Source organism: Lissotriton helveticus, chromosome 4_1 (genome assembly GCF_964261635.1).
Source record: "Lissotriton helveticus chromosome 4_1, aLisHel1.1, whole genome shotgun sequence".
Classification (NCBI taxonomy): domain Eukaryota; kingdom Metazoa; phylum Chordata; class Amphibia; order Caudata; family Salamandridae; genus Lissotriton; species Lissotriton helveticus.
In genome coordinates, this window is record NC_136063.1 from 475,492,988 (window position 1) to 475,508,650 (window position 15,663).

The following is a 15,663-nucleotide window of genomic DNA, read 5'->3' on the forward strand; positions in this document are numbered from 1 at the left end:
AAAGGGCGACTCAGCAATTAAAAAACATAACAGTAGACAAACAGAGAAGCAGAGAGTGAAGTAAAAGAAACAGCCTAAAGATTAAAAAGCCAGGTCTTCAGGTTTTTCCTGAACAGGAGCAAACTAGGAATGCTGCGTAAAGCGAGGGGCAAAGAGTTCCACAGCTGGGGGACCTTAAAGCTGAAAGAACGACCCCCGATGCGAGCCTTCCTCACACGGGGCACCACGGCCATAAACAAAGATTCCGACCGCAGGGAGCGGACCGGACGGTAGAAGGCCAGTCTGCGCTGCAGATACTTGGCTCCGGAGCCAGAGAGTGCCTTATGCACCAGCGTAAGCGTTTTAAACATTATCCGCTTTCGGATAGGGAGCCAGTGAAGTGACTGTAGCACCCCAGATGTTCTTGCCCGCCTATGAAGGCTGTATATGGCGCGAGCCGCAGAGTTCTGCGCCACTTGCAGCCTTTGGATCAGATACTCCGGAAGCCCTAAATAAAGAGCATTCGCGTAGTCCAGTCTAGATCCTATAAGAGCTTGGACAATGATCTTCCTATGCTCCTCTGTAAGCAGGGGTAGGAACTTCCGGAGCATCTTAAGGATGCCAAAACAGGAGCCCGTCAGACAAAGAATGTGCGGTCTGAACGTGAGGTCATTATCGACCTTGACACCGAGATTTTTGGCAACCACAGATGGCTGGGCGGGGGGGCACATATCAACCGGCCACCAGTCACGCCATTCCGGTTCCGAAGCACACCCAAATAGCAGAACCTCAGATTTACTAGAGTTGGCCTTAAGACCATTCTGCTGAAACCAGTCAAAGACCCTCTTCAGACATCCCTGGATGCTCTCCCCGTCAAATGACTGATCTTTCCTGCAGGTGAAGAGAAGCTGCGTGTCGTCCGCATAGGACACGATCTGGGCCCCCGACGTCTCCACGAGTGCCGCCAGAGGGGTCATAAAGATGTTGAAAAGGGTCGGGCTCAACACAGAGCCCTGTGGCACCCCGACTCCCAGTGGCGGCATCTCAGCGGAGCTCGAAGAAGCCCAGACCGTTTGTCGACGGTCCTCCAAAAACGATGTAAACCATTTAAGCACCGTCCCCCTCAGACCGATGTCATAGAGTCTGGTGAGTAAAGCCTCGTGGGGGACGGTGTCGAAGGCCGCCGACAAGTCCAACATGACCAGCACAGCCTTCCCCCCTGCGTCCAGAGTCTCGCGGATGATCTCTGACACCTCGAGGAGTGCCGTCTCCGTACTCAGGTTAGGCCGAAAGCCGGATTGCGAGGGATGCAGGAGATCATTTGACTCGAGGAAACCCGAGAGCACGCCATGCACGTGCTTCTCCGTGAGCTTCGCAAGAGCCGGCAGAAGAGAGATTGGCCGGTAATTGGCCAGAACCCCGGGATCCAATCCCGGCTTTTTGAGGAGGGGGATCACCATCGCCCTTTTCCAGGACAAAGGGAGCCGGCCCTCTCTCAAAGATGAATTCAGGAGAGGATTCACCAAGGGGTTCATCAACGGCGCCATCCTGGCCAAAAATTTGGCCGGGCAGGGATCGAGTGGCGACCCAGATTTGAGCGTGGCCAGAAGTACAAGGGAAGCATCTGGGGAGACCGGCGGAAACTCAGCCAGAAATACCTCAGGCGTAGCCGAAGGAGCACGTCCCCCCCCCCGATGCCAACAGCCCCATCCACAGACTCTGCAGAGAAGGAGGCCTGGATCGTTCTGATTTTATCGGTGAAAAACCTAGCCAGGTCACTGACCCAGGCCTCAGATGAGACTGCTTGCTGAAGATTGGACCTGGGGGCTGTGAACTCCCTGACCACAGTAAAAATCTCCTTGCAGGAGTTAGCGGCCGCCTCGATCCTCCTGGCGAGATACTCTTTTTTAGCGCACAGAATGTTGCGATGGTACGCTTTAACCGCCAACCTATAAGTGAGTCAGGCCTCCGCGTCGTACTGAGAATGCCACGCCCTCTCCGCCACCTTGCACAAGCTGCGTTCAATACGCAACACCCCCGTAAACCACGGCGCAGACTGCCGCTCACCCCCAGATCGACGAGCTCTTAAAGGGGCCAGGTCATCCAACCTCTCTAGCAGCCACGCTTGCAAAGTCTCAGTGTCCAAGTCCAAGTCACCCACGATGGGGCAGGGATGGTCAGCGAATGCCTGCTTTAACAGATCAGGAGTGATTCTATGTAGCCCCCTCGATGCAGCTCCAGAATGGATCGGAGCGCTGCCAGAAAGCAGATCACTCCCTTGAATGAAAAATCTGGCCAGTCTATGATCTGACCAAAGTACCGGGAGCAGTTCTATATCCACCAGGGGAACAGAGGAAAACACCTGATCTAATGTATGCCCTTGCTCATGAGTGGAGCCTGACAGCGAAGGAGCGAGACCCAAAGGAGTGGTAATGTCAAACAATTTATTTGAATTCGTGTCCCCCACAGTGTCCAGATGAAAATTAAAATCACCCGCCAGCAGGCAGTGCTGAGCAGACAAGGCCAGTCTGGATAGGACCTCCTGGAGGTCCTCAAAGAAAGAGCCCGCCGACCCAGGGGGCCTATAAACCAGCAGGCCCTTCAGGGCTTGATGGGGGGACAGCCTGATGGCAAAGGCAAGGGACTCAGAGCCAGCTATCGTCTCCGCAGGGAGGATAGAACACGGGACGCTTTTCTTGACCACCACCGCCACTCCGCCACCTCTTCCCTTGGCTCTATCTTGTCGGAAGATGTTGTACTCCAGAGGGATAGCTGCCAAGATGTCCGGGTTGGACGACTCCCCCAACCAAGTTTCGGTCAGGAGGAGGCAAAGAGGTTTCTCCCTGACCAAAAGATCGTAAATGTCAAGGGCGTGCCTACCTAATGATCGCGTGTTCAGCAGTAGACACAGATGATTCACCCGACCCTCAACTGACCGTTGGACGGGAGAGGGTCCAAAGGTAGGAGACCAGCCACAGGCAGGGCAGCGATGCTTACCCCTATACCGAGCAGGAAACACAGATCGGCACGCGCACGGAGTGGGTTGCATGGAGCGTTTAATCATAGAAGAATAGCGAAACATACTGCTCGCCAGACCAGAGTTCCGCGCCGCTCCACCGCCTCCGAAACGCTGACGGGCGCAGACGGGCAGGACTCTGGCAAGACTCAGGCAAACGCGAGGGCAACCCCGCTGCGTGATCCCGCTGCGCGTAGAGGACAGGATTAAGTAGAGCCACCAGATGGGAGTGAGCCCGCCCACGAGGACGCTCAAGATGGCGGCAGCACAATGACACTGCCCTACCCAAGATGGCGCTCACAGTACTAGCGCTACAGTACCCCAAACACCCCAGACCCGGACCCGCCAAAGCAGCGGTGCTTTCACAATTATGTGGAGGTAAGGGGGCACACCCTACTAAAATCAGGCCCAGGAGTGAGAAGTTAGTGACATTATGAGCAACGCACTAGGCTACTGGCGCAAGAATAATGCTGGTATGATAATTTCCACTTAGGCACAGTGGCTTTCAGCCTAAAACTTCGAGAAAGTAATATTTTGCTGAACCTTTGCAGATTAGCGCTGGTTCACCATAATATAAGAGTGTTGTAAAATAGCTTGACCTCCACTCTGGCTGTATGTTAAAATACATTGATGAAATCGACGCTCTTTGTGTTTTTTGTCCAGAAATTGTCTGTAGCTAACATTTTGAAATAGTAACAAGAAGCCTGTAAGCAAACACAGCAAAACATTATTTTTCTGTTTTTTGTTTTTAGATTATATAATTGTGAATACTACATAGGCAAATCACTTGGAATGATTTCAATTACACAAATTATTTTGAGTATGGGTGTGCGAAGTTGCGCCGCCTGAAGACTCACAACTGCGTATTTTTTCGTAAACTACAGGAAAACACAGAGTTTGTAGGTTCCATGCTTTAAAATAAAATTTGAAGCGTTAACTCCTCTTTGTGATAGCTGGAATCTGCTTTTGCAAGGGGCTCTGAGTGCAGTGGGGGCCTATTGCCGGCGTTGTGATAGCTGGAATCTGCTTTTGCAAGGGGCCTCTGAGGGCAGTGGGGCCCTATTGTTGGTTAGCAGCTAAACTTGGTTTACTGCTCTGAGTACCTTCATAAGCAAAGTTTTAGCTGGTCCAGCCCTGCAGCCCTCATCCTTCCCCCTCCACCCACAGCACGCGTTGCATGCATGGCACCACTCACCAGCACTCTGCATTGCCCAAATAAATGTATCCAGATGCTTTTGTGACTGGCACCGCCTGGTAATTGAGGGAGGTTGTGCTGCCTGCTCATTTACAATTTCCAGTTTTATGTTGTTTTACCCAACAACATCCTGGACCAGGAAGTGGTCATGGGGAGGCTGGATTGTAGTTTTCGACTACAGCACATAAAGTTTTGTAAAACTGAAAAACTTCAGCCTACTTCCCATTGTCCTTGTAAGAAATAATGCCACCCCAATGTTTGTGTATGTAGATAACTAGAATCATGCGTAATATTAGTATCACTTATGAAATATTTATAGAACACATCTTACAACAGCATGGTAAGGTCTGCATATAGAAAGAGGTATGTGTTCTGAATGACAAATTAATTAAATTGTCGATATCACGTGAAAGAAGACTCTCCCCAGCAGATCACTGTGATCACAGTTACGTATATATGTTTGCAATATGAGTTTAAGATGGTTTTAGTAGTATCAAAGTTGGATGCTATTTCCTCATCAGCTCCTTGACAAAAGGCACAACTTGCTGCAGTAGGTTTAATACAGCAGACATGGCATCTCTTCATAATAAAATGTATAGCAGTAAGGCGTTGTCATATTACAGTCACTTACTTACTACTTTCTAGCGACAATAATCAATACACAAGGATCGTTCAAGGGGGTAATGTATCTGGTTGGTACAATAGGACACATGACGTTTTGAGTGAACGTCGAATCATCATTCAATCTTGCATCCTTCCTAGTGCGTAGCAGATGCTGTCATTTAGCAACACACCATTCAGACAAGTCTGTATATCTAATGAATTCATGGTCCCCTGAAAGTCAGCCAGGGTACGGCTATAATATGCCTAGCTAAGAGCAGACATAAAGCTCTGAATCTATATTAGATCCAGTGCTTAATAGGCTTATTACATAAGTCTGGGCATTGTTCCACATAAATTAATTTGGAAACAATAAACATTTATTGAAGTAAAATGTACAATAAATATATTATTCCCTGAAAAGACTATCTTCCTATCCTGACTACTAAATTAGCCTTGTACGATTTTGTAAAGAGTACTGAAGCCAGCTGCTAAGTCATGTCAGAAGTGGGATCTGGACAACATTCCAGGTCGCTAACTTCATGACAAGACCACACTATCTTTAAGAAGCTGACTGTCTCTTTCCTGCACCTGGGACATGCATCTGTGCCGGCTGGATATTTTCTATGCAACACCATGGGAATCACTTATATCCAATTCAATTTTTAAAAAATTTCGCTGTTTACATCTGGCATGGCACCTCCTCGCGTTGTATGCATTCCGTAACTGCCCAGGTCCCCATCTGATCCTTCAGTAGCAATGATAATATTCACTGTTTCCTACTGATGTCGAAAGTATATGCTGTTCAGGCAGCGTTTGATCTTGTGCCTTGTGGCCCGGTGGCATCGCTCTTGCATGTGCTCTTCACTACTCTCAACTTTATGCATTTTACCTGGCTGTCGCTGCCTTTAGTGTTTTTTCTGTGCCTGATCGTTTTCGCATTTATTGCTTTCTTGCACATCGCCGTCGCTGCCTTTAATGTTTCTTCCTGAATGGTTCATGCCTTCTTTAGCGTTTCCCCTTTGTATCGGTGTTGGCTTTGTGTTCAGCTGTGGCGCAGTATCTCTTCTTTCGGCCTCACCATTACATTTTTGGTGGGCTTACGGACTGTGCTCCTCTGTAGAGTCTTCACCTTTTTCGAGGGCCTCTCAAAAGCTTGAGTTGTAATTTGACTCCACATACCCCAACTGTAGACTGCTTCTTGGGGCGCACGTGGCATGCACAAGCCGTTTGCTGGACCACGGCAACCTCTCAGTGAGAGCATTCTTGTATCCTTGGGGGCACATATCTCCTATCTTGTCGCAAGTTATAGCGTCCTCCCTAGCATGGGACCAATTTAACAGGCCACGCCACACAAGGAGCGCTGGTTTGCACGTCTTTATTGTTCACCTGCAACCATTAATTGAATGTGCTGCTTCACAAACTTAATTAACCACACCCAGACCCAGTCACACCCACCAGATTACATAGTACTTGAAAGAGGTGTGGCGCCGCGGCTAGGGCGACTGACTCCGGAATCTGGGGGTCACGGTTCGATCCCCGGCACCGGCGGCAGATTAGCCCAGCACCATGCGACTCTGGGCAATAGCTTGCTTAATCTTCCCGACGGCTCCCATGGCCTAGAGACCTTTACGGGTGATTGTGCACTTTACAAAAAAATGTGGTAAGGAGTCTGTCGAGGACAGCTAGAGGCCTCATACATACAAACACAGGACATGACAAGTATAAATCTAATAAATTAAGCATTTCCACAATAGATTCCTAGAAGTGTTCTGAAATAGAAAATAAGGTAATTGCATTGGATTTGTCCTTCTGCATATTTTGTCAAATAATATCCATGTATGCTTTTTGAGGTGGGATGCAAATAGGTAGGGGGGCGGCTAAGTGCGTACATTTGTGTATGTACGCACAAATGAAGTGAGTAAATCTGTTTAGCGCAAGCTTCCATCTAAGATTTTTGCAATTTTGGAATTCACTATACTTCAAGGAATACTCCTTAGAAATCAGTGCAAATTCTGCAGTGTGTGTGTATCTGGGACCATAATAAATTAATTCCTCTCAAGCACGAGCGCGGGCTCCTTCTTTCTGCTCCCTGGAAGCCCTCTGATATTACAGAAGGGGTTGCATTATATAAATGCAATTACAATACAATACATGTTTTAACTCGTCTCTACTTTACTGTTATTTCCCAAAGCTTTTGATTATTTTTTCATAACTTGCTGGGTTCTGGCTTCTCTCTCAATTCATGGCACATAGGGTAATGGAACCTCGCGGTGCAACAGGAACCAGGACCTGCGACGTCGTTGTATCTTTTCCAACCGGAGCAACACAACCCATTGTTGTACCCTAGGCAGCCATTCCCTCGTGCTGCCCTGCACTCAGTCTAGTGGTGCCGGGGAGGGTTGTTGGAAGGAATTAGCACAGTTTCACATCCCGTGGGCCGCCTGGGTAGCTTGGTGGGTCATAACGGATGTAACAGTCTCGCCTGCTGAGGCACTTAGTGAGCACTCTGATGTATGTTAATAACAATGGCTTTAACGGCGGCACACACTACGTAGGAAAACAACAATAATAAGCATTATAGGTTTGTGGTCACGTCTCGAAATAACCTTTGTGTCCCGTATTTATTGTCTCGACAGTTCTTCCGGATGGTTTCCTGTGGAATCAGTCCACATTACTTCCCGATGATTAAACCGTGTCTGGTTCGGCAGCGATGCGATTCGTAGTTTTATTCCCCTCACCCACGAATGAGCACTCTTGCCTCATGAAGGTGTCGACGTGCCAGGCCTGCCAGTCGCAGCCGCAAACCGCGGGATTTTGCCGTATCAGCATTGGCACAAATGGGCAGAATAAACATGATAACACTCTGCTTAAGGCAACGAGGCCACTGCTCGGCAGCACGGAGCCGCCTGGACTAGATACAACCCTGTGGAAAGGAACGCTTAACCTTGTCACGAGCGGCCGTTGCCGTGGGAGGAGAGGGCCGTGGGGGTCATTCATGGTACTTTCAGATATGGACGCCATTTCTTTCTGCTTGCCAACATGACGATAATGAAAAGTTGCTTGGAAACAGCACAGGCCGGCAATTTGCTGTAAACGACTCCGTATTGTAATTCCTCACTCAAACGGTGACCTTTTTCGTTCCCTATCTAAAAAGAGTTAAGTGGAAGAGATGAGAATTATATTAACCTCAAAAGGGTTTCTCAGTTAAACGATGTTCATGGCGAAAAAGAAAACTGTATTTTTGGAGCTCATAGAAGATAATGGTGCAGGGTCTTTCATAACCCACCATGTGTATGTAATGGCATTTGTATTGTACAATGTACATCTGGCAGTACAAATCATTATTTAACACTCAGTCAGTTTTAGAGGCGTTTTTTATCAATACAAAATAATAACATTTTCTGGGCTGGGTCAAACCTCTGTTTTACAAACTGCTTTATATTTCTACTGGTTAGCTGCTTGCTGCCTCTCAAAATCCCTGTATCAAAACCTGCGGGACATATATCAAGAACCTGTCAATTGTGAGCACTCTTTTGACTCTACATGGTATTTATTTTGTACTGTTTACTCAGCTTTACTTCAACCTGTGAAATGTCATTCCCCTCTATCTGGGAATATATTCTTTCTGGATAGACCACATACTCGAATAAGAAGGAACTGTCTAATACCAAGAAAAGTAACTTTATTTCTGCTAAACAGGGATGACAGTGAGATATTGTGTCAGCCTTGCACCAGTGTACTTACAGGGTCTTTCACCTAGCCTACAACTGTGTAGGCTAACTCTCCTGATCTGCTTCTGTGGATGCAGGGTTTGTATGCGTGCGACAGAGAGAGGCAGAGCGTAGATGTCTGGTAGGCTGGTGGATGTGGAGCAGGAGTCGAGGTGTGATGGTCCGATGGTGTGCACTGCATTATATGCATGTGTGAGGAATTTGAATTGGCAGCGTTTGTGTATTGACAGTCAGTGGAGGTCTCTGAGGTGAGGCGTGATGTGGGTATGTTGGAAAGGTCCAGGACAAGCCTGGCGGCGACGTTCTGGATGGTCTGAAGATGGTGGAAGAGATGTTTGGCGACTCCGGCGCAGAGTGCGTTGCCATAGTCAAGTATGTTGGTGATTACGGCCTGAGTGACAGGGCTCCTGGTGCTGTTTGGAATCCATCTTTAGATTTATTTGAGGATGCGTAGCATGTGGAAGCAGTTGGAGTTGACTGCATTCACCTGAGCATCCATGTTAAGTCTGTCATCTAATATGACCCCCAGGTCGCGTGCGTTGTTGGTTGGTGGCGGGGCAGGTCCAAGCTCTGATGACCACCAGGGGGAGTTTTTGGTTCCGAAGTTTAGGACTTCTTTCTTATCCGTTTTGAGTTTCAGGCAGTTGGCTGTCATCTATTCTGCTACGTGGATCATGTACTCTGTGAAGTTGTATCTTCAGTCTTGGCCAATGATAGGACATACAATAAATCCAAAAGTTTGGCCTGCAGAACGTCTGAAAGATTAGTCCCACACCAAGCACTGAAATTCTCCCAATACCCAGCACAGATTTACTTTTTTGAAGGGCATCAGGCTACACGAATGACATCATCTACTGCGGCCAGGAGATCAAGCACGCTTAACTGCTGCTGCTCAATCTCCATGCATGAAGGTGTAGGTTCTGGAGACACTGGTGCAGGACCCTCTCGATTTACTAAGACAGAAGGACCTCCCAATGTAGTAGACTGATCTGTGGGCAAATGCTCATGCTTATGACCTTTGGGTGCCAATTCTCCTGCCCCAATCTGGGAATAATAAGATTAAGTGGGACCTGTCTGCTCTGAATTCCCTCAGAACTCGAGGTAGGAGAGGCAGTGGCAGTGACGGGAACGCATAACGGAGACCCATGTCCCATCACAGTCAGAATGCATTCCGAGTAACTTTTCTGGAGGAAACTCCAGTGCCACTGGGGTTGACACGCCACATTCTCTTGTAGGATCTGGAATGCCCATCTGGAGATGGTTTACAACTAACTGTGGCAAACTCATCTTGAGCAACCAGCCATCGAGATACAAGAACACATGTTTCCCCAACCTCTTAAGTTGGACAATGATCACTGCCATCAGTTCTGTGAACACTCAAAGGGCCTAAGGTGGGCGCAATCCCTGATCCACAGATAAAACCTGCAGGACAGCAGGATAGGTGTCTGAAAATGCACATCCTACAAATCCCGGGAAACCATCCAGTCTCATGGGCCCAGAGAACAAAAAATCGGAGACAGGCTGAGCATTTAGAATTTTCTATCTGCAGAATGGCATTCAGTGGGTGGAGGTCAGTATGGGTCTAAGGCCTCCATCTTTGTTTGGTACGAAAAGATAGCATGAATAGCGCAACTCCCTCTTTCTGAAGCTGGCATTGACGCAGTGGCAGCCTTGGCCACCAGAAGGTCGACTTTTTGCAGCAGGATTGCGAAATGGTGGATTTTCTTCTGCAGCTTTGACATAAATTATGAGTGGACAATGTGTTATTCGAGCTGCAGTTTGTCTGTGGAGGGAGGCCAGGGAAACAGTAAGTCAAATCCCTGATGGCAGCTTCTCCGGATCAGAGCTTCTTGTGGCTTACACCACTGGCCATGTACTAGGAGAATTGAGCATTGTGGAACCACTTACAATGACATTTCTCCAACCGATCTATAATGCTTGTCCTCCTTAGTTTCTTTAACGTAGTTTTTGCTGCACATTTCATCATTTTAATGCTAAGTGAGTTTTTTGTTTTGTTCTGTCAAAATGTATTGCACTTAAATATGAGAGTATTTCTTTTGGTATTTACCTTCAAAAAAGAACTGTGTCGGTATCAGCCACCTGATCAGCTCCAGGTGGACTACTCAAGTGAGTCATAGCAGATTCCAGAATCTAAAACTGTTTCTACAGAGGGGTAACATTGCAGAAGAATCTAAGGAAAGTGGTAATGTTTTTCGGGATGTTTCCCAGCATTCCAGTAAGCTACTGATCAGCTCTCATTGCAGCCTCTTGAGAGCTTGCAAGAAACGTCTCTCCACTTGAGGGTAGCTAACTACAATAGTGGCATATTAATGCTGGATGGTAACTCCACACTCTGAATTACCAGTACCGTACTGTATCACACCACCATTACTATGTAGTTCTAAATAAATTATCCTGTAAAGTGAATAACGCAAGATGGAAGTCAAAATATTGCACGAGTCCCAGCATGTTTTCCCCATTTCCAGGACATTTACTAGGCATGAATTGAACATGTTTGCAGGTAGAACTATACCCGGGTTTAACCACCCCAGGGGCGGCTCCGCTACGTGGGCGCAGGAGCATCGTTCTACTGCTTGCTCGCAGTGCAAGAAGCAGAAACCTAAAATCGTATACAGTTTTATTATTTCTGCTTCCCGCACTGCGAGAAAGCAGAAGAAGGGTTTAGTTGATGACGGGCGCGTGGGCGGGTTGGGGAGGAGTGGCTAGCCCAATGGTTTGGGCCGACCAAACCGGTCATGCGCACTCCCCTGTTTTTCTCCATGTAGGCTGCTTCCAGCCTGCATGGAGAAAACGGCCTCCCCATAGACTCCAGTGCAGTCGGCGTCCCAGCCAATCACAAATCTGCCATTGCAGCATAGGGATTGGCTTAGGGGAGGAGAGGGAGGCTGCCTGCTTCTGATTCCTGTGAGCAGAGAGAGGAGACGCCGCGTGAGACCGGAGGCAAATGTAAATTTAGCTTTTATTTATTAAATTAACCCTCCCCCCGCAAGTCTTGCCAGTCGAAACTGAACCACCCCTAGTGATTTTGGGAGCAGGAACATCTAGAAACTTGTTATCCCGTTTCAGCCAGAAGTGGTAGTTTACGACCAGAAGGTATTACAAATTCACACTGCAGCTAGGGCTCCTTGTTTACTCAGAGAATTCTGTGTAAAGGTTGACTGCATCTCTTCTGAAGTGTGGCATTTCAGAGGCAGGATAATCGTTCTCACATGCCCTGCTATATTCCATTAAAATCAATTTATTTCTGGCGTGTGTCAGTAAATGTATATTGTAAATTTTTCTGTCCTGCGCTCTAAAATATCTCAATGAGTATGTCTTATTTTAGGAACTAAGCAACAGTTTTGACATCATCTACATGCTTTTTCTTTCTCCCACTTGTGCCCCCTCTCCCTCATTCTTAGTTTCAGCTGTCCCTAAACCCTTCAACCTCATTTATCTGTGCACAATGACTTATGTCCCTAACGTCTGCCGAGAAAAGGACCTTTAAGGAAATTGTATATTTGTATGCAAACTTTGTCAGACAATATCTGGGTCTGGCTGTGGCGTCCCTGTGACCTTTGGTTTTTTGGTGAAGTTCTGGTTTCTTTTTGGTTCTGTTTCCTTGCTGTAGCGTCCCTGCGTTCTTTGTTTTATTCATAGGATATATATATATAAATATATACATAGTTACATAGATATATATGATACGGAAGTCAGAGTTTCAATAAGGAGAGTGACTTTTGTTTTGCTAAAAACTTAGGGTGCTGTTTTACGAAACTTTATAAAAACTTTCCCAAAAAGTTCATCGACTCCAACTCCTTCCTGGAAAGTTTTGGGGTGATCCATCAAGTCGGGGCCAGGAAATTAGGGGGTCCAAAAACACATTTTCCCCCAGTTATATCTTTACCCAGAAAGCTTACTTTTTGTAATTTGGTGTAAATCTATTTAGACGTAAAAGAGAACTTAAGTTTAACAAAATAGTGACATCTAGCGCAACAGGACTGCCATGGGACTCTTGCAGGAGTCCTTTGATACAAAACAATAGGCATTATGATTGGCTGGGACTGAGAGCTGTGATTTGCTGGTTGCAACATAAGTTAAATGTTTTGGTCACCGATGCAAGCCTCAGGGACTCGTCCCCGAGTCCAAAAAATAATGTAAAAACATATAAGTAGGCAGGGTGGGATTACCCTGACCACTGATCTCTTGTCCAGAAGTTCCCAGAGGACTTCCACCTGGGACGAAATCAAATTTAGGTTGCCACAGTCCTTCAGGAGCCAACACAGCTCCAGGGTACTTTCACAGGAGGTCCATGGGACCGTAAAAAAAACCCCACTAACGTGGTGTAGGGATCTGTGGGGTCCTGTACGGCTGCAGGAGGTTGACTGGTCACGGGGGCTTGGCCACCGGGCCTGCTGTGGCCAACTCCAATCTGTGCAGCCAAAGGCTGTGCAGGTCGAGGAATTTGCTACATGCCAGGGGTGGGCCGACTGCTGTCTGATTTGCAATGATTATTTATCGGCCTTACGAATCAACATTCCAGTGTTTCTGGGTATCACCAGTTAATGTAGAACATGCCATTCTCTATGGTTTAAATGTTCTTATAGAATTACTGCACTGCAGCTATACTCATTGTTAAATGCTGTCTCTCCTGTTATAATGCCATTGTCTGTGTTTTGGATATATATCTCAAGGAGAGTATATCTATCAAACAGTATGGTCCTCTGTAGTGGTTTACAATGCAATACCACCATGTGGTCGGTCAGGAAGTATAAAAGCTCATGTACACGGGACCTTACATTTCTACTCCTCAACAACTACTACAACACGCACATAAGCTGGTCTACGTTTCCCTCTTTGACGAGTTCCTTCAAGATGGATTCATGACTCTTTCAGTCTCCTGTTCTGTCCCTGAAGCCATTCCTCAATGTGTCCTTGTGTTATACTTGTGTGACTTTATAACCACTTAATGCTGAATTGTTCAACTGTGACTCTTACGAATCAGCTCATGTACCTCTTATAAACGTTATCACATGACATGTAAAGCGCTCCGATACCTTCAGGTCTAGCTAGTGCTGTATAAACAAATAATATAATAATCATTTTTTACATTAATTTCACAACAGCCCTACCTGCTTGGAAACAGTGGGACAAAAGAAAGGACAACAGTGAAGGCACAGAGAGAAAGTTAATGTGGACGAAAGAATGATTGTTTTAGCTGGAAAACCTAACAGCCTTGACATATCTTCCTAATTCTACTATGTTTTCTTTCTTGCAGGTACAATCCCAAATCCAACAAGAAACGAAGATGAGAGGGCAAGGGAGGATAGGCCAAATGATCACTTCACATGCGCCTCAGATGAAAATGGAATTCCTGCCTTTGGTTCATTGCCACGTACTCAAATTTAGAGACTTCATGTTGAATTTGTTGATGAGAGTAAAAGCGAAACCACTGATACATCAATGTTCATTGTACAATACTGTAACTTTGTATATAAAATGTACTTTTATTTGTCTACCTAGTACATACAAGCCTTCCTTACAGCTTCTTTTCTCTGCACTATTTATTTAAACCAAACCCATATATGGTTATAGTTTCAGTAAATCAATTAAATTGATCATTTGCTTTACATTAGGTTAGGCAAGAGAGGTCAACAGTCTTAAATTGGGTTTTGCTCCTGTTTCTTCGAGGCTCTTCGAAGCCAGATTGCCTCTGTTAGCCTACTCGATTGAGACGGGGTCATGACAAAAGGTGTCTCTTGGTCAGTCGTCAATGACCACCTATTTCTGGTAACACAGAACCTCCCCATCATGCGATGTAGCGTACCTACACCCACACAAACCTACTTGCATTAAGAGCCATAATTTTACTCTGAAGCAAAAATCCACATGCAATCACAGTGACACCCTCTAGTCATACAGCCAACTCGTGTTGGAACACCAATGTGCATAACCTCAAACAAACTCTTGCCAGCTTTTAGAAGCATAGGCATGAGCATTGCAACCAACTAACACAAAGGCATACTTAAGGCATAGAGTCGCACAGTCGCCTTATTTCTTAACCCTGTGCCAAACACCATTAGACCCAGGTCTGCTATGCCAAATAATCCTACAACACAACTCACTTTCATATAGCAAAATACTCTTTTGCTACCACACTCACAAACATACTCATTGCAAATAAATCACCCACAGTTATTCAGTTTCAAGTTCTTTAAAGAAACACCTTGTCACGGATACAGTTTCATTCACAGCCATGAACACACAAAGAACACACCTGAGGAAATGAATGAGCATTCCAGACAACAAACTCAATTCCTATTTTCTATTTATTTTTTTCAGCTTCTGTTGGATGGCGATAATAATTGTGCATTGTTGTTTCATTAAACATCTTTAAAGTGTTATCACATTATTCTCCAGTTTCTTTCTTATTTCAGTTGCATAGTATTACTTTCTTCGAAACATACTTTCTAAATATGTAATTTTACCATATTTTTTCCTTTACCTTGTGCAATACAAAACCGTGTGGATAGTTTAAGCTCTGTTGCTGGGGTTTCTCAGAGAAATAATGCGCATTTTTAGTAATAGGTTTGACATTTCTTTTTTTTGTCATGAATATTCAATGTATATCATGCTCCTACTAACAGAAAATGGCCTAGTGTGTATCTAAAATCTTTGTGGGTTATTGCACGTGCTACAGTTTAATCCTAATGTGTCTATTCATTTGTAAAAAAATACAATAGAGATCTTGAGTAATAACAATGAAAAGTAATGATAAAATGTAAACAAAACTGCGTCAAGGTAGGTAATATAAAGCTGCACGATATACGCATACCTTGTAATGACAATGTTCTGTATTCATCTAAGCATTTTTGAGTATATAAGTAGCACTACGGAGGCACTATATTATATACTCTCAAATGCAGTTCACTAGCATGTGCGCGGAGACGACCATAAGTGCAGAGAATCACACTCAAAGGCTGTAGGTGTAAGGGAGAGTGGTAAGAAAATAGGGAATATATTTAACAAAATGGAAGGCATGAAGGGAAAAATATAGAAGGGCGCAGGGAGGCACATGCAAATATGAAATCATACCTTGAAAAGAGTAAGCCAGTTGCTATTCACTAAACGTACCTCCG

General features: G+C 45.7%; 1 protein-coding gene across 1 annotated transcript in view; it reads left to right on the forward strand.

Moving 5' to 3' along the window:
- Window positions 1–14,928, forward strand: part of NBN (nibrin) — a 429,498-nt gene extending 414,570 nt beyond the window's left edge. Inside the window, exon 16 of the mRNA XM_078687062.1 lies at window positions 13,803–14,928. Within this exon, the coding sequence (XP_078543188.1) occupies window positions 13,803–13,836 (34 nt within the window). The 3' untranslated portion in view covers window positions 13,837–14,928. The remainder of the gene's footprint in view (window positions 1–13,802) is intronic.
- Window positions 14,929–15,663: the final 735 nt, after the last annotated feature.